At 38.1% G+C, this 27,011-nt stretch overlaps 1 protein-coding gene across 1 annotated transcript; it reads left to right on the top strand.

Moving 5' to 3' along the window:
- Positions 1-1,057: 1,057 nt before the first annotated feature.
- Positions 1,058-26,175, top strand: GRK7 (G protein-coupled receptor kinase 7). Its single transcript, XM_040567322.1, has 4 exons — positions 1,058-5,736; positions 6,501-6,938; positions 20,462-20,733; positions 25,008-26,175. The coding sequence occupies exons 1-4, from the start codon at positions 5,134-5,136 to the stop codon at positions 25,348-25,350; spliced, it is 1,656 nt and encodes a 551-aa protein (XP_040423256.1). The 5' UTR covers positions 1,058-5,133; the 3' UTR covers positions 25,351-26,175.
- The last annotated feature ends 836 nt before the right edge of the window (positions 26,176-27,011 follow it).

The raw sequence follows: 27,011 nt of genomic DNA, 5'->3' as shown, positions 1-27,011 counted from the left end.
GACAATATGGAAAGTACCAAAGTAGTTTTCACTGTGCTGTCAGTTCACATGTCACATAGATGTCAATAAGAGCTGAGAATCATAGCTGAAGAAGAATCTTCCTGCATGTGGGTTCAAACAGGTGTTAACACAAATGAGATACTAGGAAAGTTAACGTTGAAATTGAAGCAGCTGATATTTGTGCATTTTTCTTCTATCTGGGTAAATTCAGAAAAATTTTCAGTGTCTAAAAAAATAAAGTACAACCAGAGAAATCTTTGAAACAGATTTGAATACCTACAAAGTGTAGGTTGGAATGGGCCTCTGGAGACCAGGTGGTTTGGTCTGCTGCTGAAGGCTGGGCCTTAGACTGGGCTGTCCAGGGCCCTGTCAAGATACATCTTGTAGTTTTTACCCAGTTTCTTGGCAAACTATTCCAGTGTTTAGTTGTTCTCACAGCAAATCTTCCGGATACCCAGATTAATATGTCTGTGAAGCAGCTGGTGCTCGCTGCCCGTCATGCTGCCACCATGCATCGCTCTAAAGAAAGTACCTCCGTCTTCTCTATAACTACTTGTTAGTGGTGTTTGTTTAGTATTGGAAGGCTGCGACTGGATCCCTTCTCCCCTACTCTCTCCCCAGCCTTAGCTAGACTGAATAAACTGATTTTCTGCACACTGACTACATGTGTCAAGTTCTGTAATCATCTTGGTGGCCCTTGCTGGACTGTGTGCATTTTTCAGTGTCTCTCTGAATGTGGGGAACAAAACCTGGACAATATTCCAGGTGAGGTATAATGGGTGATGAGTAGAGATTCCATCTCTCCCGCAAAGCATTTGGTTAATAAAGAGAAAATGAAACTATTTAATATAAGGAAAAGGTATGGCTTTTCTCAGTCCCTTTGACTTGACTCGGCTATCGTCTATTGGAATGACCAGATTTGTCATTCTAACGGGGGAAATTTAGAGAAATTTTCATTTCTATATTATACATAGAAATATATTTCTAATATTTATTTCTATATTCTATTTCATTATATATATATATATGTGATATAATGGATATTTTCCATGTAAATGGCTAGTTTAAGAATGTGCAAAAATGGAAATGGGATAGTGGCAGGCATTAAAAGCAGACGATTCACAAAGATGTCTGCAGTAATGTTAGAGATAGCCCTTCAGGTATCTGTGTGAAATTTTGCTTTTCAGAACATTACATGTTAAAATAAGATGCTTTTTGCAAGAATACAGTTCAGTAATTCTGTGAAGTATTGCTTTTCAATTAAATGCAGATGAATATAAACTGCCTTATTAAGATAGTTTAATGTACATCATTGGTTATGCAATGTGGTATTAGAAAGATCATCATCATCATGCAGTTCAGGTGTAGTCGTCCTGTTTCCTGCCTTTGCTTAAATAGACTTAAAATCAGCTCACAACATTTTTTTAAACTTACTAATCTTAAAGAAAATAATTGTAAACACTTACTCATTGAGTTGTTATTACTGAGAAGAGCACGGAGGGTGGCAACTTCGTTTTCTTAGTGGCTCTCAGTATGGCACAGAATCACAGAATGGTTTGGGTTGGAAGGGACCTCAAAGCCCACCCATTCCAACCCCCGCCAAGGGCAGGGACACCTCCCACCAGCCCAGGCTGCCCAAATCCCATCCAGCCTGGCCTTGGGCACTGCCAGGGATGGGGCATCCACAGCTGCTCTGGGCAGCCTGGGCCAGGGCCTCACCACCCTCAGAGTAAAGAATTTCTTCCTAATGCCTAATCTAGATCTATCCTTTTTCAGTTTAAAGCTGTTACTCCTTGTCCTACCACTTCCTAATAGAGAGTCCCTCCCCAGCTTTCCTGATGGCCCCCTTTAGGCACTGGCAGGCCGCTGTAAGGTCTCCCCGCAGCCTTCTCTTCTCCAGGCTGCACAACCCCAACTCCCTCTGCCCGCCTGCATAGCAGAGGGGTTGCAGCCTCTGAGCATCCTTGCAGCCCTCCCCTGGACTCACTCCAACAGCTCCATGTCCTTGTGCTGGGGCCCAGAGCTGGGTGCAGGGCTCCGGGGGGGATGTCACGAGAGAGAGGGACAATCCCGTCCCCTGCCCTGCTGCCCGCACTGCTTTTGGTGCAGCCCAGGGTACGGGCAGCTTGCTGGGCTGCAAGCGCACGTTGCCAGCTCGTGTTGAGCTTCTCATCAACCACCACCCCCAGGTCCTTCTCCTCAGGGCTGCTTTTGATCCATTTGAGTTACCTTGACCTGTGCTGTTAATGTGAATAAATTGTTTTTTAGATGCAGTTTTATTGTAATGTTATTTTAATTTCTAAGTAGGTTTTGTATAAGCTCTTCAGGACTAACATAAGTTGCTAAAATTCAGTTTGAAGACGCTCTTGTGAGTTTCAGTCAGCTGCTCGGAAGAATACTTTCATTTTGTCTTGTTCTTCTAAATGCTTTGGACAGATAATACTTTATTTTATAGGATACATATTTTAGTTTTGGGAAAAATATTTATATGCAGTATCAGGAATTTGTACATGTCATATCCGATCTGGATGCTCTAAGCATTGGATAACAGATTCAGTGTCTCTGGCTTCGTTAATCTGTAACTACCTATGTACAGGCAAGCAGCTCAGCTGAGAGCGAACACGTGAGAAATAGATTATAGAATATCTTGTAGAGTAGTAAATAGAGGTTCACCTAGAGTATAGGGGAATTAATTTCAAGTCTTTGCATATTTTCTTTGCAATTTAGAGAAGATTAGCTTAGGTCTCAGTTTTGCTGTGAGCTTTGCACCAGACAGATGCCTATGCAAGATAAATTTCTCTTCTGCTCCAAATCCTCCCTGGTGTTCCATTAGCACAGTTCTTAATAAGTACCCCTTTTTAGTCCTGAATTTGTTCACCTCTTGTACATGCAAAGTAAATCAGTTTTGCTTCTCACCCAAACATACTATTTTATGGGTTAGGTGACACTAACTTCAATAGCCATTATCAACTCATAGATTAATGCCGATCTATTTTTTTCTGCTGTTTAATACGTGCCAGGCAGATTTGGATAATGCAGCAAATCTAGCTAGGGTTGTCTCTCAAAAGTGGCTGGAGTAATGAGTATGTGTCTGAAGATCATATTGTCACACTTAGCTTTTTTAGGAAGTTACCTTGTTTTACAGAAAGTGTTATGTTCTGTAGAAATCAGGAACGATTCTAATGAATAGAGCAGAATGATTTTTTGAAGCTGTGAATGTGCCATGCTTATGCAGATACTGTAAACCGAGTAATTTCTTGACTTGCTTAGATAAGATTCTATCACTAGCTGTATAGGCTTGAGTTCCCCCTTAGGGCCCCAGTCACCAGCGCTTCGTACTGCTACTTGGAATTTGAGCTACGGTGGCATTTTGCTAAATGTGAAAAAGATGCTGCTGAATGTTAGGGCCTGAAATTAGGGCCTCCTCTCCTTTTTTGTTCTGAGGCTGTTATGGGAATATGTTGCTGCGGACACCATTTTCAGAACTACAGGCACTTCTTCCTTTGACATTTCTGTAGTCTTCCTTCCTCTGCTGGCTGCATCGTTCAGCCGTTTATGTAACCTTCTCGTGCCCCGTGCTTGCATTCACCTGCCTGAATTAGAGACTGCTGTAGCAAGCATGGCTTTCAGACGTTCTGCGTTAGAGCACACCGCCTCCTCACGCACAGTTTGCAATGGATGGGCCTGTCAGTCATCACTAGAAAAACTCTCACACACTCGGTAGAATATAACCATAAGGCATATGTCAAATGGATTCAATGCAGATGGGATTAAGCATATAAAAGCAAAATATTTCGTACTAGTAGAGTGACAAAAAGCAACCAAGAAGGGCTTATCACTAACATTAAGGAGTCTGAGAAATGCCCATTGTTACTCCTAATGTTTAGCGTTTGTGATTCAGCACTTCTACTTCTTTTGGTTAAGAGAGTGGGAGAAAAAAAAAGGAAACTGTCTTTGCATAGCTTGACCCGATTGCTACTGGAGAAATCATGGAGCTGCTTTACCTTTCCCATAATATCTTACTTAAATAGAAAGACAGTTTTCAGAGGCCAAACCACATGACTCCACAGCAGAAGAGTGCTTAGCCTAGTGAGCACTGCATAGGATATTTATTATTTTGGAAAAAATGGGGCTCAGACTTCCTGGTAGGCAGCCCACCGAGTGAAGTCACATGGATTTTTGGCTTCACTTGATTATAATTGGCTTTGTCCTGTTGTTGATGCTACCTCAGCCATACACCGTTGCCACCTTGTCATCCTGCCACTCATGGCCATAATACCAACTCAGAAGGGAAAATGAAGAGAGGCCACGATATGGTATGGAAGTGGCTTGGCAAGATTTGGCCAGTCATTTGAAATGTGTTTTTCCTCTTCTTGTGGGCTGGAGCTGAGGTCAGAGCTCTGTGCTGTTTCATATGTAGGGATCATTATTTTTAGAGCAGCAGCAGTTCTTAGCCTCTGCGTGTAATCCGCTTTCTGTTCCTTCAGATGGAGCTGCGTGAGGCGTCAAGGTTTGCATGAAGTATCTGTGGAGCTCAGAGTCACTACTGTTGAGTATAACTTGAGCTTTGGAAGTGTGGATGCTCAAAGCACTGAGTAGTGTGAAAATTAAAAGCTCAATGACTGATGGTGTTCACCATGTCAAGAGCAAGGGAGGTAAGAAGCTGTTCTCTTACCTGTGAGCAGTGTGCCACTGGGACTGGTGAGTGCTTGTGGTACAGACAGGAATTTTGCGTGTTCTCAGCAGCCATTGACAGTGTGTACAGAGTGGATAACGGTACATTTAAAGGGTGTCAGGGCTTGTTCATGAAACACCAGCTGAACTGCATTTGTTTGGTGCTGCCAGTGAGAAGGTTTGCCTAGGGTGTCATCCCTCAGCTATAGATAGCAAACTCAAAGCTCCTTACAAAGAAACCTCTTACCAGTCACTTTCCACAAATGGTGCATGTACCCAAAGGTACTTAGTGAAAATCCTTGAGAGGTATTTAATGCAAAAGCAGTTAGTCTCTCCAGTGTGTTTCAGAAGCCCCCACACACCACTGGCAGGGAGAGGTGCAGGGCAGCATCAGCGCAGCACTTGGGCCAGTTCCTTGTTTTCTCTAACCGGGCTCTGCCACCCCAAGAGCTTGCCAAGATGTGTGACATGGGGGGGCTTGACAACCTGATTGCCAACACAGCCTATCTGCAGGCCAGGAAGAGTGGAGATGGAGACACCAAGGAGATGCAAAAGAGGCGTAAGAGCCTCTCGCTGCCCAAGGTTGATCAGTGCGGAGAGATTAGGCAGTCCATTGCTGCTGATTACGGGAGCATCTGTGAGCAGCAGCCCATCGGCAAGAGATTCTTCAGAGACTTCTTAGAGACGGTGCCGGCACATTTGGTAGCGAGGGACTTCCTGGATGAGGTGTCAAACTGGGAGTTGGCAGAGGACAATGTCAAGAGCAGTACCATGGAGAACATGATGACCAACTTTCTTAAGACAGGCGCCAAAAACTATCTGGCTTTCATGAGCTCTGACTTGGTCAGCAAATGCCAGGCAGCCACTGAGAAAGACTATGAGAATGTTGTCCAGCTGGCCAAGGAGGAAACCAAACTCTTCCTTCAAGGCAAGCCCTTTCAGGACTTCCGGAGCAGCCCCTTCTATGACAAATTCCTCCAATGGAAAGTTTTTGAGAAGCAGCCAGTAACTGATAAATACTTCTATGAGTTCCGAGTGCTGGGCAAAGGTGGCTTCGGAGAGGTAAGAGCTGTACCTTTACAAGTGTGGGTCATCCCTCCCCTTTCAAGACCAGCAGGTGGGTTTGCACTGGGGAACTTGGTGATAAATTAAGAAATTGTCTTAACATTTTGCAAAACTTGGTCATTCAGATTGTCCATTTCCCAGAAATTAAACTCAGGTTGTTATCTATACTGTTAGATTGACTCAAGATGCCTGACAGTGAAGAATTACCCTAAAATTTTATGTTCTGCGTCTATACTAGTGAAGAAGTGGGCTTCTTCTACACAAAAGCTTGCACGGCCATCTATGTAGTTAATTATTAGTATGTTCCTTGGCACCATTTTGGCCTGTGCTAGCTCACATACTCCCAGATAACTCTTAGGCACAGTTTAGGGAATAGCACAGATCAAGATCTGTTCCCAAAAAAGCATGAATGAGGTTACCTTTTTTCAGAAGGAAGAGAGTTTAGCTATGCAGGTACAAGCTGTATATGCCACTAATTCTCATGATCAGAGAATTGGTCCTTCTTCATATTATTTAATAATAACATGGAGCCCTCAGGATCTTTGCACAAGGCCCACCACACACTAGTTCTGAACAGAATTGATTCTGTGCTTGTTTATTCCTTATTTTCTCCGCTAATATACTCTGCCATGCAAGTTACCATTAGCAGCTACTAATAGGCATCTGTGTTTCCCCAGTTCCTGCCTATTACTGCCCTTGATATTCCATCTCTATGTGTAAAATTGCTTCCTTACCTTTCCTTTTGCATCTTGCTTTTCTAGGTTTGTGCCATCCAGGTGAAAAATACTGGCAAGATGTATGCCTGCAAGAAACTGGATAAGAAAAGGTTGAAAAAGAAAGGTGGAGAGAAGATGGCACTACTGGAGAAAGAAATCCTGGAGAAGGTCAACAGCCCTTTCATAGTCACATTAGCTTATGCCTATGAGAGCAAAAGCCATCTGTGTCTGGTCATGAGCCTCATGAATGGAGGGGATCTGAAATACCACATCTACAATGTGGGAGAAAGGGGTTTAGAAATGAACAGGGTAATCTATTACTCAGCTCAGATCACCTGTGGGATTCTGCATCTCCATTCCATCAAGATCATATACCGGGACATGAAGCCAGAAAACGTCCTCCTGGATGATAACGGTAACTGCAGACTCTCTGATCTTGGATTGGCAGTGCAAGTAAAAGAGGGAAAAACCATCACTCAGAGGGTGAGTAGAAATTTATTGCACATGGGAAGTGGGAAAGGAAGCTGTTCTATTTCTAATGTATTATGAGTCCAAGACTTAATTCCTCAGGATTTGTTCTTTGCTAAAGACCTTACGTGGTCATTTCATTCTAAGAGACAGGTGGTAAGAAGATTTGGTTAATTAAGTCTCTGGTCGCTATATTAGTAAAGCAACTTCTCTTACACAAAAACAGAAGAGTCAAGTTTGTCTATTGTTTCTCATAAGACTGAGTAATAGTGTGTAGCCTGGGATTTAACCAGTGAATTGTTTGTATAATGAGCAGCAATTAAAGATATGACTCCTCCTGTTTTCAGTTTTTGTTCTTAGAAGAACATGGGTTCTTCCAGATTTCCCTTAGGTGACGGCACTGATTGTATTGTGGGTGTTCAATCGTGCTGTGCAACAAATAATCATGAACCTTCCTCCTCCTACAAATTCATTCCTGAAAAAATAAGCAGACTTGATGAGAGTTTGAAAATGTGCATGCATGTGTGTATGTGTAGGAAGAAAGAGAAAGATAACTGGTTTTTGCTGTGTGAATTTCTGTGCTGCACCCTATCTGTGCCTGTGGCCGTCTCAATTCAGTTCTGTAATAATGTCATGAGGTTTACATAAGAAAATTGTATTCATGTCCCTTAAATATGAAAAAAGCATTTTTATCCCAAAGTGTTTGAAATAGACTGGAATGTGAAGAAATGGAAACCGTGCTATAGTCAGGTCTAACATCATACTTCCCAAGTCTTTAAAGTTCTGTAAAAAATCATTAGATGAGAGATGCTAGTAAAATTTTTATCATGCTTGAGGTACACACGTCTTTTGATGTTGTCATTTAATACAGTAATTTGTACTCTGAAGAGTGTATTTTCTACTGACAAAAAAAACAACGTTATGATTACTGTTAGTTCTTAGTAATAGAAAATACAGAAACTGGTGTTTTATATCATAGATTTAAAAATGAGACTGCATTGTTTCAGAGCTGAAAATGCAGTTTCTCTGATAGCTAAGGCAGATTTTTAAATAGAAATTATGTGAAATGGGAATGTTGTTTTGTTTGTGAAGTTAGCATTTTGATCAGTGAGCCCAAAGTATATATAATCTATAAACCTTACTATGTTTTGCAAGTCAGATGCATGCATTTATTATGATCGGAAAAATAATTCTGTCCAAGGGCAGTTTTTGTCACTAGCAAATATGTGGCGTTTGGTAAAAGAAAAAAATGAAAGAGGGTATTGAGAAATGTATAACATCTTCTATTTACTACTGTAGAATCTCAAAAGCAACAGTGGGCAAGGTAGCTGTTCCTCCTTGCTTTCAATGATAATGTCATTAAGTTGCTATAATGATTTTTCTTCCGCTTCTGGTCTCTGTTTTAATAGCAGTATTCACCCTTATATGGGAGCTTTTATTGGAGTCTAGACTGCAGTGACTGTAGTATCTTATAAGGAATTTCTGTTAAACGCAGTTTTATTTTCTTCATATGGGAATTTGAAATAGGAGAAAGGCTATGATGATGTTATTTTTTGTTTTGTGTTATAATTATGAGGGAGTTGAATAATTATGAAAACTGCTACTAAAAAACATGAGCTAGATATTACTAATATTTATAGTAACGTATGTAAGAAGCAATAAAAAGAACTTTACAACATTTGATTCATGTAATAAAAACAGTGCTGTTAAATTAACTTTTGTATACTAATCACAGTTACATTCTGACTTAATTGCCAGAAATTCTATATCATAGCAAGTTTTTTGCATATGACTATAAAATTCTCAGTTAAAAAGCTTAAGATAAGATACTTGTATAGGCCTATATTTTAACACAAAAAGATTTATGGATCTAAGACAGATTTATGAAATATAATCAGTTGTACCATTTTGTGGACTCGGTTTTATAAGGGCAATTTTAGAAGCTAAAGGCGAAGATCTATTTCCCCAGACCAAATCTGTATTTTACTGTATATGTGACTGAAGTGCCTAACATCAAAGCTGATTCCAGACTTTGGATGATAGTCTGAAATGATGATTTAAGGCTAACAAATTTCAGTCAGTAATTATTAAGAAAATGCTACTGATCTACAATATAAACCCTTTTAATTTAAATTTATGTATTCATTTGCAAAGTATCTTCTGTTTTGATGGGCGGTTGTAATACCCTGAACTTCATTCATACCTCCAGCACTTAAAAGCAGTTCTGACTTTAAAGCCTCGTAACCCTCTTTTACGAGATTTTTTTTTCAATATCATGCTTAAAATACTGTTCTATTGCACTAGGCGAATGAAATCTAACTTTTCTTTAACCATATTCATAAATCATTCTGCTGCCTCAAAGTAGTTACCTAATATCACCTGTACAAGACAAAACCATGGCTTAGCAGTCTAGTATGGCTGATGGTCATATGTTTTCGGCTGTTCAGATAAATTTAACTTAGCCAGCCACATACATCTTAATGAAGTTTTATGATTACTTGTTAAGTAGAAGGTAGAATTAAAAAAAAAAAAAAAGGCATGTATTGCAGTCTTTCTGTAAAGTGATATATTAAAAAATAAGTTGTTTTTTTTTTGTCTGTCTAATGAAATCTTGTGAGCTTTAGTGGTTTGATCTTTTTATTTCTTACTTTTAATCTTAGAAATTTTGGTAGCATCAACTTGTTTTGCTGAAGTACTGTTCCAGGGGGAAAAAAAAAAAAGTAATGTGCTTTCTGGATCATATTTTAATAGCTTACTCCCACTGAACAGATTTCTACAATGCAAGACACCCTTATATTCAATAAGACTACTTTTGTTAAGAGATTGTATTCATTCTGAGTATGGATATCCTGCTCTAGTCCCTGACACTTAAATGAAGAAGCAGAATGGTGCCTTTTAAAAAAAAATGGAGAAATTCCTGTTTTTTTCAGGTGAGAGCTAAATAGATGCTAATACTAAATTAAAATAACTAATGTTTTTCAGCAGCTGTCTACAAACTTTTCTCCCCCAGTGACTCAGGTTTTTCTTCCTGAGTGCTAATCTTTTCATAATATTTCTAGTTCTTCAGTCCTTAACCGAATCTTTCTTGTAAATAAGCAAAGTAAAACAGAAGACTTGAATACCTTTAATGTATCAGCAGGAGCCAAGTAAATGGTCACATGACCTAATTTTCTTCTTTCTTGATTACTCTGAAAAATAGTTAGTGACCTATGCTCTTTGTATACTGCCTGTAGAAGTTCATACCATAATAAAATGTGTTATAAGTGCAACGTTAACCAGGTGCATTTATTTGGGTAAAAACCTTGTGTGGGTTTTATTTATAATTTATTCAAAGATATAAATGAGAAAACAAAGTAAGTTTTCTAGTAACTACATTTTCTTATATCTTCATTTCTGAATAGTCTTCTCTTTTACGAAGTTAAGTTGGGGAAAAATAAAAGTCTTTTTAATACTTTTCTAACCTGAATCAGCAAAAATCTGAGATTTTGTCAGTATATTTTTATCTACTTGAAGAAGTCACCTGGGATTTTACAAAGATCTAAGCACCTGGCTTCAATTGAGTCCACAGTAGTTAAGTACCCAGACAATATTTTTAGAAATCTTAAGTACATACATTTGAAATAATCCTGTTCTTCTTTCTAGGTGTCTCATAAACTTCCTTGTATTTAGTTTGTTATAGATGTCTCATAAAATGAATATACAGATGGTTCTCTGAAATTGGGACTCAACCAATCCAAGTTGATTTATAACAGCAGTACACTGTAATTCTTCATGAATTTTTCTCCTTTACATTTTTTTTTTAAAGAGAGGCAAAAAGTTCAGTACTGTATGCAAGTCAGATAGATGAAATCAAATGTACTTGCTTGTAATTTACTAAATTTTCAGGGAGGCTTTGCAGAACCCTCTGAAATGCCTTGATGATTACATAGTTTTAAATCAGATAATTTATGTATCTGTCTAAATATGGAGTAGACATCTGATCTTAGGTACCTGCTTAGAAAGTGTTCGTGTGTTTGACTGTAACTAAGCTGGTATGAAAATGCCTCTTCATCGTAATTAGTGAAACAAAGCAACAGTTTTCTGTTGTCTTCGTCCTTTTCTGTCTTTGTTATTTGCTATATATTAAGAAGTAGAGAGATCATGTAATGACTTTCATCGTTCCTTATGCAGGGTTAAATCATATATAATATGTGAATTTATTTGAACATTTTCTAGACTCCATTAGAGATTTCAAAAAACACAGTATGTACATGCATTCTGAAAATTTTGTACACCTCTCATGAGTGTACAAGCCAGTAAAGGCAAATTTGCTCCATTTTCAAAGCATTCAAAGATTCAAAGATTCTTAGCATTTCCTGTATAAATACACACCATCCATCTATCAGCTGCAGGATGCATAAATCCCCTTTGTAAATCTTGTTAGGTGATTAGATTATCACGTGGCACAAGTGGTAGGCTAGTTAGGGAGTTCCTGTTTTAGACATTTTCAAGTTTTCAGTGAAAACTTCAGTGAAACTTTAATATGTATGTGTTGTTTACCAGCCAAACATTGTATTCTTTATGCATTAAATGGTTTCTTGAATTCTAGATGGGTGACTTCAATATGGTCTTCTTACAAAGTAATGTCTGTTTATGCTGCAGAAAAAGTATTTTGCAGATTATAATTTTAAACTTACATAATTGAACAAGTATTTCTAGTATCCTGTAAGTGTTGTCACAATATATACTCTGGGGAATATTTGTGTCCTCTATATCAACCGTCTGTAAGGGCAATAAATAAAAATGCCCTACTTACCAAAATGAAAGTTTTGAAAGATTTTATTGGATACCTAGCCTTAGTTTTTTTCCTCTTTTTCTCAACAGCTAAAGCAGCTAGTAGAAACGTCTTCTGGCTCTCCATGTGAATGGCAATGATACTGTCTTGAACACATATAGGCAGTTGTGAATCACTGATACAGTATTAATCACAGTGTTTAAAAACCTGATTTAACTAAGGTGCGCTGGTTTGTATTTGTGAAGTGCTAGCTGGTTTTAGAATAGAGAAATTGAAAAAAAAAATACGTTGGAACAGTAATGATCTTGGAAACAAAGAAGTAGAGGGCAATTGAAAGTTGCTTAAAATGTTTTTTCTTCATGAAACAAACATGGATTATATGAGACTTTCTCATGATACGTACATGTACCTCTGCAATCTACCTAGAAGTGTGTATGTGCACACTTACTCAGGCAAAGTTCTTACTGACATCTCTGGAAACATAAACAAACACTTTGCCAGTGATAATAAAGTTATTCAGGACTTCAGGAAATATCATCATGACTCTTCATATAAATATGCCTGTAGCATCTCTTCTGATGTGTTGATCATGCTATGTATAAAGCTGGATTGTGTCTTAAAATTACTCCCTTTTTTATGTTGATATTCTCTTTTTTCTCGTGTTGAAACAGGCAACAAGGAGAAACTGAGAGTCTTCAAAGTTGGCTTTTGCATAGGTGAAATGTTTTGTTTAGTTATGTACTAACTTGACTACCATATGCAGGTTATCAGTGCTAATGCACATCTTCAAACCTCTAAGCTTTCTCTGGTCTGAGAAACTGTAATGTACGTAGGGTGGATATTAAGGTGTGCTTTTTTTCCAATATGAGCAGGAACATTTATTTAAGAGCTTGCTAATTGCTTATGATTGATTCTGGAACTAGTTCTTTTGCATATGACAACAATGAGAAATCTCCATCCCTTATGCCAAGTTTCTCTACTTGAACAGTTTGACCTGGCATGCTTTTTCTTGAAGTCTCTACAACTTTTTCTCATTGTGTAACTTGAAGTTCACTTGTGTGAGTCAAATGTTCTTGCCCTTATCCAAAGGAGTAATAGTACTTTATTTCCTGAGAATACCTATGAGAAAAGTGACAATGTTCTTCTGTGTAGTACCCTCATATCTTCAGTATATTCAGTTGTTGGGGACTCGATGCCATTTTTTTTTCCAGAAGTCAGTGCATATGTGCTATTTATTTTGGGAAGGGCTTTCTGCCATTGATGGGTATGGGTTTTGTGCAACTGGTGCATTTAAGTTATGAAGTACTTTGTCGAGCCAGAAAGCTTGAATATTGAAAAAAAACTGTGAAAAATAAAACAAGATAAAAATATTATTGTAGTATTCATGAAAGTGCATTCATCTCTTCAGAGGTTTCAGGCGTCCTCACAGTTTTCCTGTGCTGTGTTTTATATATTTGAAGGACATCATAATATTTTTATAGGAAAAACATGTTTTGGTTAAAATCTTACTCAAAATGTCCTTTTGCCCTCCTGTATGTTTGTTTATTATAAGATCCTATTTCTTAGGAAAACAGAAGGAAATCTATTTAGATGTTCCTGAAACTTGCAGCTTAATTTCAAGACAGTTGAGAAATGGGGAGAAGGGTTCAAACCTGTGAAATCAAAAATAACTAAGCAAGCTATTCTGCAGTTAACCTCTGGTCATTATCACATTGCATTTTTATTAGATAAGGTTCTGTAAAAATGTATTCTTCCTTTGCGCTTTGAAAAATGACAGCTCTTCATTTGCTCAGAAATAGTTACTAGTGGGTCTTTGTTCTTCAAAATTTTGATAATCACAGTTGTGATGAAGTGCATCATAATGACAGGTATTTTGCATTTTTTCTGTCTGAAACATATACTTTGCGGAATGAAATCTTATCCACTATGACTGCCATGATCACTTGAGCGTGAATGGAGCAAAAATAATTTTGTGAGATCTTTCTGCCTCCTGCAGTTTTGCAGGTGGCTGAAAGGATATTGTAGTCATGTAAAATGACAAGAATGCAATGTGTCCCAACCCAGTACTTAGCCTGCACAGGGCTTGCAACCTGCCAGAAACGTTTTTCTTGTCTGGGAAAAGTTACTGGGGTCCTTTAAAGACACAGCATCAGGGCTCTTTGCATGACTTTTAACCGTGTTCTTCATTCAGTTTCATCTGATGGTTAATGCGTGCTGTAGCATGTTCCATGAAAAAGCAAGAGATAAGATTCCTTATAAAGTTCCTAGAGCTGAGTAGAAAGTTAATTAAGCTCTTAGAAGATGAAAATGCCACGTAAGTGCTAAATATTACTGTTTAGTTCCTTTGTCTTTTGTTACAAAAAATTGTTTCTGGAATGTTCTCTCTAAGTAAATCATCTAATGGATCACTCATTGATTTAACGTTGTCAATAATGTGTATTTTATTGGATGAGAAATGCAGTATTTAGCTGATGATGTAATTCTTTGAGCTGTTGATTTGACAGCTTTGCAGAAACTGGAAGCTGCAGGTTGGTGAGGAATGTAGTACTTCTACTCGTATTGGACCACACGTACAATTCCAGTTACTGTGGTGAATAGTTTCACATAACAGACGTATAGTGACGTTTTCAAGAAGACAGCTCCTAGAATACAGATACAAGCAAGTAGAAACTACAGGCTCGGTTTTGCTCCTTGTTCAAGTTGAAAATCTGCTAGTGGAAGGCAGTAGCAAGCAGGTTCAAAATACATGGAGTGGTTCTTAACACAGTGTAGGTAGGCTGCAGGGCTCTTCTGGTAAAGATCTTGTAGAGTCTAAGAATTTATCTAGGTTCAAGGGGAGAATGGACAATTGATGGAAGAGAACTTTGTTGAGAGAACCCATATCTGTCTCTGGAAGCCCTTGACGTGCAAACAACTGGAGACTAGGAAAATATTAGAGGTATCAGTGTGCACGCCATCCTCTTGCGCTTGTCCCCACGCATCCAGCTTTGGCCAATTCGCATACAGTTAACTGGCTGTGTGGGCCTCGGTCTGACGCAGCCAGTAGTTGTCTTCCTGGACTTATCTGTGTAAGAATACTACCTTCAACTTTAGTCTTAATCCTGAAGTACGAGGTGGTTGAAATCCTGTGGGTTTCATGACAGGAACCGTCCAGGCCTCATCGTTCGCTCGGTTTAACCTGCAGCGGCTGTGCTGGCGTTGGGCCGCCATTACCCTTCTCACGGGAGTATGCCACGCAGTCCTGTGCCTTCAGTCATGCTGGCTCTGAACATGGAGCTTCTCTTTTATGTCCTGTTTTTGAGAAAGCCACCTACGCATTGTACTATATTAGCATGCATTTTAAAGAGCTTCATAAAATATATAGAGCTAAGAGTACATGGAAAATGTTCTCCTTTTATTAATATTGCTTATAGAATATTCAACAATCATTAAAAAATAAAACCATAAGCATCTCCGAAGTGCAGTATTGTTCCCACATTACAGATGGAAAATGGTCAGGAGAAACTGAAGAAGAAACAAAGCATTGCACAAAATCAAAAGTAAAATCATGTTACAGGAATGCTAAAGAAGCCTGGTAATTCTTGTGTACTAATTGTGTAGTTATGAGTCAGTAGCAAGTGTTCTGCGTGTCCTATATGCTCAATCCCTATAACATATGGTTGCTGGAACATCTATAAATGCATATTTCTTCTGATGACACTTCACCACGACAGGGTTGTGAATGGGTTCTCCATGGGGGATGTGAGGCAAAGATAGTTATTTATGTGATCACACAGGGAGTCGTGGGGAGATGCTCTTGAGTCCAAAGTTCCAGTCATTGCCCAGTGACTGGACTAGCCTTCCTCAAGGCATTTATCTGTTTCGTTTCCATAGAGCGTGGATCTAAACTGACGAATGTGCTCACTGCTTCAGTATGGGACTTTGATCCCAGAGGTAAATTTAGTTTCCTTTTTTCTAATATAGCAGAAATCTGTTTTTGACCCTTTTTGCTTTTAGCTGTAGGCTTTTTGTTAAGACAGACAGCTTTCCCCGTTAAAATGGTGTCCCTCTGTGAAAATGAAAAAACCTTCAGTGGTGAATTTTGCGTAAGCCTGTGGGATTGAGGAGCTCCTAAGCAGTGTGTTGTTATCTTCTCCTGGTACTCTGGGCAGTCCTCTTTGTGTTCTGAACCAGTAGCCCATCAATTTATCCAAATGTCTTTTCCTTTCTAACCAAAGTGAAGTCTTTCCCTTTGCTGAGCATTAATGGTATGCTGAGATCTTTGCTCTGTGACTCATTTCAAGGGTACAGTTTGTGCTAATTAGATTTGACTTTATCTTCTTCTAAAATATAGTTGCCTACTCATTTGTTCAACTGGCTTGTTGCTGTGTGAACATGTGGAACTGTAGGTCTGTGTGACTGATTTAAGTTACGCTCCATTTCTTCTCACAGGGGCTCTCGAGAGAAAAATGAATGTTGTAACGTAAGTGGCAGAGGAAGATCCGTTGTTCTCCTCTGCATCTAGGGCCTGTTCAGTTGTGTGCAGGGAAGTTTTTGTGCTCTGTTACTGCATTCCTCCAGGGTCTCTTCAGGCCCTTGCTGCAGGAGTGGAGGAACAGCTGGAGGAGAGAACAAAGCAGTCAATGGCACCCCTCGGAGGAAGGACGGACCGAGCCCCAGGAAACAGCTGATAGAGCTAAACTCAGCTTGTTTTTTTTCCTCTGTTCAACAGTTCTTGTGCCATGGCAAACAAAGGATAGACATTCTGATTTGCTTTACTGTTTGGTTTGCGATATCAATTGAGTTTGTTTTGCAGAGATCTGTGGGAAAAGCTAGAGGGATCTAAATCCCATTTCTCCCCATTTGTCTGTTTCTGTGATAAAGAAAACTCCGGACGGTTCTGTTTCTTTCTCCGCTGTATTTGTTGAGAAGCTGGGATAACGATGTTCAAAGTACTTTCTCTTCTCAGGGCAGTGATGTGAACAGGCTTTATGAACATGAGTTACTCTGCGCACCGCGCTCTGCTGAGGGTAGCTGTGTGCCAAGGGCCCTTGATTGTGCTGGGAACTGAGTGCACTTAGTGCTTCTCCGGATCACATCTTGTATTATTAAAAGATTATAATTATGTGGCCTTTAGAAATTTTGTACAGAATCACATTTCGCTGAAGAGACATTTGTATCCTTTCAGATGATTCATTGCTACTATGCCCTGTCAAACCACACTCAAAGCAAAAATTCCACTTAGCAGAAGTTCTTTGCTAATGTATCCAAGGACAGCATTCGGTCATTACATTTGAGATGATTGTTGAAAACTTGTATTTTGAGTAAGAAAATTAAGAGAGAAGTAGATCATTTAACCCGTTTTCAAAAGCAAGGCAATTAAAATTTATTTAACAGAAATGTAATTAATATTTTTGTATTTCAAACAGCATGTGCAAATAAGGCATTCTGCTTACCATCACAAAAGATAGTATTAGATGTAGAGCAAGCAGGAAATGGACAGTGGGGCACTGCCTAAACTTGGAAAAGTTGTGTGGCTTTGCAGTGCTACACGATTTCTGCCCTCTGTGGAAAAGTTGGGGTAATATAACATTCTTTGGTTCCTAGTGAGAGCTGAGAATAAGCTGAGAATATGCTTGTCTTACCTGCCTAAATAAACCTTTCTTCCATCATTGAGGCTCTTTCATGTTGCCACAGGCTCTCTTTTTCTGGAAAGATGGTATGATTTTTTAACTCTCCAAAGATACAATTAAGTCTTCATATGAAAGATGCGTGTTCTTCCAGTTCCAGGGGTTGAATAATTTTCTTTCCGATTTCCCTGTTCTATCTTTAAATGCTTCGGGTTTTATCATCTTTTTTTCCCAAATGAAATATTTTGCCAAGCTCCATATGTTGAAATAGGTGTAAAAGACTAAATTTTAAAGCTCTTTTCTTCCTTTCTTCACATTACTGTTTTGATTTAAAAAAAAAATTGCTGAGGTTTTTATTTCTTCCCCTGCTTGTTTATGTGTTTCTTCCCACTTACACATCACTGTTGACTACTTGTGAAATGTGTTTGTATCTGTGATCAAATGATAATGTTTAGGTGGGTTTTTTGAGTCTCAGGGGTTATGAGATTAGATTCCTGTTTCTCAAACTGTTCCTTCATTATTAATCTTGGGATTAATAAGAATCTTCAGGATTGAGAGAGATTTGTTTTAAATTTAGGTTCAAGTTTTGATGAATTTTCATGAGAAAAACAGCTCATTTGGGATGGTTTGACATATCAGAGGAACAATATATGTTTCTAGACTTTTCTCAGATTGAGCTGGATCAGTTCAATAACAGTTCAAAAGATTTCAGTGCTACTAATTGAGAATTTTAAAGTTTAATCCTCATTCACACTCTAACCCCATCCACCATCTTTTACTTCAGTCTGAAGAAAAGCTTTTGTTGATCCATCTCTGTTTTCTATTATGTTGTCATGAAGTCTTTTTGGTCCGTACTTACGGTCTTGTTTTCTCTGTTCATGAGTAATGAGTACCATGTCAAAGCATGGTTTTCTGTATAGTGTGACTTACTGAAGGCTATGTGGAAGATGCATGTGGAAGAGACAGATCTTATTTGCAACTGTTTCTTCTGAAGAAAAAACAATTATGGAAGAAACAAGTGGAGGAAATAGCCTGGATGGGAACTCCCGTGAGACACGTTAATGATCACAGAATGACACTCTGACTTTTCCATGTTAGAATTATCCAGTTCCCGTATGGTGATGCTAAATTGCAGCAAAGTAATGTCTTATCAAAAAGACCTTACTGTGCTGTTGTCGGGCACATTTTGATAATGACATGACTCATCAGTTCTTCAAGGCATTAGTGCCCTAAATCAGCTCCATCTCAGTAAAACTAAGAATGCTTATTGCTTCCCAGAAAAAGAAGCCGAAAATATTCCAGAAGCCTAAGAAGTGTCTGTTCTCTAACCCAGAATGAGCTCTGTGCCCATCCTTTTGTACCAAAATTTCTCTGCTGCTTTCAGCCCCTCCTCTCCCTTCCAGGTTTCATGCTCTTCAGAGGCCGGATGGATCTGGGTTCTGCAGGCTGTGTTTGAGCACTTGTCCCCTTTCTGTATGGCAAAATAATCACACATGAAAATGTAATACTGTCAGGGTATCTCTCAATATTAACTTAGAGGAACCCAGTGCAAACTGTATAAATTGCCTGGGGAAAGATACCAGCTGCTGTAATGCCTGATATGGTTCCTTTGAACTTCTGTAGCTTTACTGAGGAGGTGTTGGTTCACTTTTAACCCTTTCTTTTGCTCACAGCCTGGCCGATATATCTATTTTTTCTCATTTTACTTTTATTTATCAACCAAATGGTGGATTTTACTTTAGAACCCTAAAAAGCAGAAAAACTAACTGGATTTAATTTTGTGTTGTTTAGGCTTGTGTTGTAATTGATGTTGTGATGTTACCTCCTGCACGTATTGTTTCCAGTAGAGTATACGCCATGTTATGTACTGGCATGAGCTAAACTTTATAGGGAGACCTGAGTCATAAACTAAAATTCAGCTGTTGAACTGTTTTTTTTTTCCAAACGTAATTTGCCCATATAAACTCCAGTTTTTGTTACCCCTTTCTCACTCTGTTTTGCTTCAAAGTGAATCCCTTATTGATCATGTTGTAGTGGCGGTAATGATGACCATCTTGAGTAAATTTGTGGTAATTGTATTTCCATTTTAAATTGCAATCCTACTAATTCATTAGTCCCAGTATTTCAAACAGATATGACAGGATTTCAAGTAACTTCTGACATAGTGATCGCTGTTATCTGAATCTGGTAAATACATGGAATAAGGCATTGCATCAGATATGTCAGGAGATACTGGGTCAGCCGAGAAAATGCTTTGATCGAAATTTCACATTCCGAGTGATGTAACAGTGCAGCAGAAAGCATATAGAGAGGTTGACTTCCTCTCGTTCCTCCCAGGTAGATCAGCTTACTAGAGAGGCAGCAGGAACTGGTTTGAATACTGAGGAGTCTCTCCCCCAGCTGGGAACGTGCCAGGCCCAGGCTTGGGAAGAAGCAGACAAATTCCACTCTCCAAGAGTGGTCACCACTTTTGGAGAAGGCCCGATTGTTCCTATACTTTATTCAGAGAGCCTTTTCCAGTCAAGCCATGTGAACTAGCTCTTTCACCTAAATGTAAGTAATTTACTAATTATGATTTTCTTTGGTTTACTTCATACAGTGGTTTTTCTTGGCCCTTGATGGTCGTAACTTCTTGCAGAAGCCAGCAGGGAGTGCGGGTGAGAACTTCCTACCGCAGCTCAGCTACCAGCTCCACGAGAATTTTCTCACTGGCAGCAAACCCTTGTTGGAGCAGAGTTATAACCACTGAACAGGGAGGGGGCAGATGATTGTCTGATTTTTTGACCTTTTTCAGTCGTTTCAAAATGATTGCTAGCTGTGTTTACAAGAAAAAGGGTAGCAACACTCTTCAGCAGGAAGAATGTTAATATGAAAGAAAAAAAGAAAGATGAAGATTAATATAAAAAGAAACCACTCTTAGGCAGAAATTGCATAGGCATTTCACCTTGAAGAGCATATTTAACACAGTTTTTCCATATGCTAAGATGTTTAAGGACAGAAGTAGTCCATGTGCTAAAATATTGTTATACCCCGGTTTCTAGATACAAATTATGTCAATCGTATTACTGATATTTTTGAAGAATTATAGACTAGTCTGTTTAATTGTATGTATTTCATTATTGACTTTGTATAGTAAATCTCTCTGTTTGCTATAGGCTGGGACAAATGGTTATATGGCTCCGGAAATCCTGAAGGAAGAAAATTACAGCTATCCTGTGGACTGGTTTGCTATGGGATGTAGTATTTACGAGATGATTGCTGGGCGAACACCATTCAAGGATTTCAAAGAAAAGGTCGGTAAGGATGAGGTTAAAAGAAGAACTCTGGAAGATGAGGTGAAATTTGAACATGCCAGCTTTACAGAGGAAGCAAAAGACATTTGTCGACTGTTTTTGGCTAAGAAAACAGAGGATCGTTTAGGAAGCAGGTATGCCTTACTTCTCAGACTTGAAAAGAGCCAGATGAATGCTGCAAATAATAACAATGCTATTTTACACAAAATGAGATTAGCTCTTCACTTTCTACGGAGTATTGAATTTTCTCTTTCACTTCTAGGAAGAGAGGTGGAAGTTGTTGAAGAGAATGTGGAAATAAGGAGTGTTGCAATACTGCAGTAACCATCCCCACCCCAGACTACTCACAGGAGTTCTTTTCTTGGTGTTTTGTGGGGTTAGGTTCTATGCAGATCTGGGAGATGGGAGGAGCCCATTTCTCATCCAGTTTGTTTCCTAAAGCTAAAGGATGTTCAAGTAGATGCCCACATCTATGCTAATGCAGACTGAATGCAGAGTCTCAGCCTGTATCACTTACTGGAATGATGTGGGCAAAAATCCAGATCTGCAATATGGATTTTCTGCCCTGCAGATACCTAACTTGCAAGGCTGTGTCATTGGCTTCCTGATTAAGAGACCATCTTCTTTACTCAATTGCTTTTAAAAAAGTCTTGTAGAGGTTACTGGTCTTCCTGACTCATCCCAGGAAGAAAAGAATATTGGGCACACATTGGTATAAAACAAAATGGTTTTTGGGATTTCGGTGGTGGCTTTGGGTATCAACCCAAAGACTGATGGATGTGTCCCTGACTTAGCAATTTCAAGTAACCATTCAATAATAACATAGTTGGAAAGCTAAGCATTTTAATATTTAACTTGTAATATCTCTCATCCCTGTGATCGTGTGTGTGTATATGTATGAATCATTTAGTGCATTTCTAATGAGACAGATTGGGGATCTACATTTGCAGTAGAGACAAAATAAAAGAAATGTAACCAAAATGTAATAAAAGAATAGGAAAATGGTAGTAGAATAGTCTAGAACTGTCTTTAGAATACACCAAGATTTTAATCATCTATGCATGTAAGCATATGATCAGATTCTTTTCCAAGCTAGAGGTGGTATAGACACAGGGACTTAATAAAAATACATAGATAATCTATTGAATTTATATTTCATTACAACATGGAACAGTTTTGCAAAATTTTAGTCACACATTTGTCTGAAAGAATTAACTTTAATGAAATGTAATAATATATCATTAATATACGTATTCTCATTATCCTAGGGCTAAATGAAGAACACTACTGTTTGTGCCTGAGTTTTCCCAACAACTCTGCAAAGCTGCCGGAAATACTATGCAGAGGATTTTTGATAGAAAATTTGTGTTATTTTAGTATGTTCTAAAAGCTCATTTAAAATAAATTTTCTACAAGAACAGACCATTTTATTTGACAACTCAGCATGCTTTGCAGATATTTAGTCTTAAAGCGTTTGGTGAAGTAAAAAAAAATCAGAATAGGGGAAAAGGAAATTTAGATATTCTGAGAAGTTGGGCCAAGTTAATTCAACAACTCTGAAGCAAAAACAGCAACAAATTAATCACTTAAAATAACCACGTTCCCTTTGCTGAACTACAATTACTCGGCCTGCTTACTGTTGCATTTTTTCTCAGCAATGGGAGAAATGTGTACAGAAAAGTCATTGCACAGGTTATTTTTGATTTTCTGCCTTTTAAAAATATTCTTACTGTTATGTGTTGTACTTAGAGAAGGAAAACGATGGGATGTATAGCAGGCCTGAGCATGACAGAGGAAAAGCCTTTATGTACCTCTTAAACAGGGAGAGATACTATTCAGGGCAGCTCATCCTTATGTAAAGATTAGCACTGTAATTCTACTAAGGACAACAAGACCTTGGGTTATCTACATAAGTGCCTGTTGCATAAGTTAAAGCTGCTCAAGGACAGCTTTAATTTGTACACCCGACCTTTTAAAATACTCTACTTTTTTTTATTGAAGACTTAATGTCATTGGTTAACTCGGGAAATAATGTAACCATTTTTCTCCACTCCAGCTTTTTTGGGATTGGCATCTCTGAAGCCCACATCTTCCTCCATGTACAGTGATTTTCTATTTTTGTGGAGGATACAAAATCGGCAGAGTTGAGATGAGCTCATTTGCTTTTTCTATATAAGTCATGTAAACACGCAATTCACACAGTAAGGGCTCAAGTTCAACTCCAGCTAGTTGGAAGATGCCTCTGTTGGTTCCAGTAGATGGCGTTCCTGTAGCTTTATGTTTTCAAACTTTTTATGTTTCTGGTGGTGTCAGAAAATACATCAGGAGCAAAAACACACAGCAGTCCATTCTGGAGCCTTCCCCAGCTTGTAGTGCTTTTTTGTAGTGCTTGTAGTGTTACAGAAAGGAAAAGCAAAATAAAGTGAATTTTTTGCAAGTTTATCTCCCCATCGAATTGTCAGCACTACTAGCTCACTGGTGTCACAGGGCACTAATTAATTTGAGCAGCAACTCAAATGCACCTCAAGCTAACAGCAAATGTAAATAAATCTCAACAGGCTGGAGGGCTGCACAAGTACTTGATATTATCACTGGCTAGTTAAGCCAGAAGATGATTTTGCAAGGCTATTTGTATTTGATCTATGTATACAGGTCACAATCTCTTTTGGCTTAACCTACAGTTGAATAATTATGTTCGTATAGCTCTTTTGGGTTGAAAATGTAATTTCTTCCTTGTGCAGGGTGCCTTGATGGCAGTATCTGTCATTCTTCAGGCTATGATTTAGCATCTCAGTCATGGTGGCATGCAGTTCTTAGTGGCTGATGGTGACTTGCTCAGAGGAAGCGGGCAGCAGAAGGGCAAAATGATGATTTTCTAACAAGGGAGCTGAAAAAGGCAGCTGGTAGTTTCATCTCAGCTGTGCCTGGTTATAAGCAGGGCATGTTAGGACAGCTTGTGAGGAACTGGCAGTAGTGGCAAGCTGTTCTGTTTACCTGGTCTTAAAGATTCTCTATAGACATGCAGATGTACTACTTCTATATGGTGCTGCTATACGTTTGTAACGATAAAAAAACAAAGGCCTGTATTACATTTTGTTCATAAAACATTGTCTTGAAAGATATCAGTGCTTACACTTCACCAAGTATATGATTTTATAAGAAAATGGAGAAAGAAGACGGCAACATGTTAGCAACTATAGATTGCTGAGGTAGAAAAAAAATACAAATGAGTTTACATTACCATTTTCGAGACCAGTGCACTCGTAAGTATGAAAAAAAAAAAAGAAATCATAGGTGTAAAAAAAAAAATAAATAAAAATACAGTGGTTCTCCCTTTTCCTCTGTTAAGTAGCATTCAAAGTGCAAACTTTGTATGCCTTGATGCTAGAGTTGCATTACAGGCAGGACGCAGTTCTAAAGCTGCAGTCCTTTGTCATGCTTTAATGAGCATACATTTGGGGTTCAGATTATCCTTAAAATATCCTACAAGCCTTTCTATACAATGAAAGCCTTTCTATACAATGAAAGAATTCACTGTTTCTGTTAAAGCAGAAGTCCTGCTTGAGGTCTGTAGTTGTTCTTCTTAAAGTGCACTTAAAGTACATATGTACAACGTTTTTAGTCTTTTCTGGATTTTATTCTTGAGTTTTAAACCTATTGAGAAAGGACTGTGTTTGTGACAGAGGTGCACGTACTTTTGCTAATGCCATAATTTATGAACACCTTTGCTCATCTATAAGGAGTAGTTCACTTGAATGAACAGACTCACTAAAGCTGTGACTGTTTATTAGAGCTACATAACTGGGTTTTCCAGAATAGTTAAATGATGTAAATGCATAGCTGCTCTGAATTAAGCTAAAACCACAAATATCATTTGTCAACAGTTTCCTATTCAGACCATTGTTCCTCAGAGTCAATCCCTAGATGTATTAACCCAGTGTACGCCAGTCTAGCATTTACTAGATATTCTTACCTCATTAATATAGAGCCAACCACTGGACTTTCATTGTTGAACAGTAAATCCAACACTTCCCCTCCTCATCCTTCTATATCTTTAGTTCTGGTTAAAGTGTATCTTTGGATGTGGGTATTTTGGTGCATTTCCAGAAGCAGCACTGTGACTCCTGCATGGCACCTTGCCCAGGCTAATTTACCCTGAGAGGCAGAGTAATGAATAATGGGATCAGGATGTTTTTTGCTTCTCAGATGTGCTTATATTGTGCAATGCAACATTCTCTGAATATGCCTGAGCTATCTGAATGGGATTGCATGGCACTATATATATACTTACATATATATAAATATATATCCTTAATTCAAAATACTCTTGTATATACAACACAGAGACACCTGTATCTGCCTGAGAGCAAAACATTGCAGTGATTAACAATCTTTTGCTTTATTGCAGAAATGAAGATGATGACCCAAGAAAACATAGCTTCTTCAAAACAATAAATTTCCACAGGCTAGAGGCAAACCTTATTGACCCTCCATTTGTGCCAGATCCATCTGTTGTCTATGCCAAAGATGTTGCAGACATTGCTGACTTCTCTGAAGTACGAGGAATTGAGTTTGATGACAAAGATAAGAAGTTCTTCAAAAAGTTTGCGACAGGTGCTGTCCCGATACCCTGGCAGGAAGAAATTATTGAAACTGGACTGTTTGAAGAACTGAATGATCCCAACAGAGTAGATTCTGGGGGTTATGCAAATGGTGGTGAAGCTAAGTCAGGAGTTTGTTTGTTGTTATAAATAACAGGTCATTAACAAAAAGAGTAGAAACCACCTCAGAACTTTCCATATTCTCAAACAGTTTCAGAAACTCAGTGCATCTGTTTAAGAAGAACCAATCAGTGTAATATGACATTGACAGGCTATGTAGACCGCCAGCTTTATAGACTATATTATTTTCCTTTGTTTTAGCAAAGGGGATATTTTTGTTTTATTGGAGACTTACCAAAATGAAGAACCATATTTCTCTAAAAACACTTAAAATGATAGAAATTCTGACATACCAAAAGCAATAATAGAGTGAAGAGGCAACCCCTTTTGAAAATGACTGACTGTTCCATTTTGGATACAATCATTTATTGGTTTTCTTTCTATTTTCTTGTCATTTCTACTAATGTTTTCTCTTTGTTGTAAAGTTTTCAGGACAGATTTTTTAATTTTCAAGGAATATTCTCAGTTAGACAATGGAGCTCATATACCATGTCAAACTTGGAATCTTACTGCCTAGCCAGTCTGTCTGTTGTTTTTTTAATTTCTGATAGTTTTTGAATGGTTTGGTTGTCATAAAATGTAAAAGAAGGCTCTACAGATCACTAGGAAATGAGACTGCCAGGATCAAACTCTTCTTTTAAATCTGATTTTAACAAAGTGAAGATAAGATTGCACCAATATAATTGAATAAAGCATCTATTTATTATTATTATTTTGTTTTAAGTTGTAATACCGTATACAAAGAAAATGTATTTATAAGTGAATACACATTCTTTTTGACAATCAATTTCGACCTTTTTCAGGTTTCCTGATAGTATTTCTGTATTTTGGTGATAAATTAAACTGTAAATAGACTAAAGCAATTTGTAACTGGCTTTTTACAATAAATATATTTTAGTATAATATTCATTCAGTCACAAATACAAAATATATTCACCAAGTTGACACCTACAACAGTTCATTGATTCTCATGCAGATTTTGATGCATCTGTTTGATTTTTCAATTTTATGACAACCTAAATTAAATTAATTAGAAGCATTTTTGCAAATACTTGCTACTGTTGAAGTGTATTACTTGTGAGGTGCATCCTACTGATCCTACTGATTATCTCTGGTAAGAAGAAAATAGGTGGTAGTTTTTTGTAGCAACTTCTAAAAGTGATTCTGTATGTTGTTTACTGTCACCTGTCTAGCCATAGTTTCCGCTGACTAAAGTAGGAATTGAAACTGCTCTGGTCATTGGAGTCCTGGAGGCTGCTTATACCATTTCCTATTTTTCATACAGCAAACCTTCTCCTGAGCTCAAAGATTTATTTTATATAGACACTGGAATTGAACTCCCACATCTGTTTTAAAATGGGAGTAACAATAGATATGCTGGCTTCTATAATCATCATATCTATAATGCAACACATAGCTTTAGAGATTATTTATAATCTAATAGCTCATCCCAAATGGTGCAATAATCAAAAACTCTTTAGTTTTAAATATTTTAAGTGCTTTAGTCACAGCTAAGTAATATGTTGGTAATGCATTATGTTCTTCATTTTCTGTAGAAAGGACTAAGTATAAAAAGAATTGTTCTTTCTTTTTCTTTTTCTTTTAAATTTGCTTTTCCAGTGTCTTATATACTTAATTTTCAAGTGAAAAATCATGAAAAAGGGTGTTACTTAGGATTAGTGGATAATTCT

Source organism: Cygnus olor, chromosome 9, assembly GCF_009769625.2.
Source record: "Cygnus olor isolate bCygOlo1 chromosome 9, bCygOlo1.pri.v2, whole genome shotgun sequence".
NCBI lineage: Eukaryota > Metazoa > Chordata > Aves > Anseriformes > Anatidae > Cygnus > Cygnus olor.
This window is presented reverse-complemented; position numbering and strand designations above follow the sequence as displayed.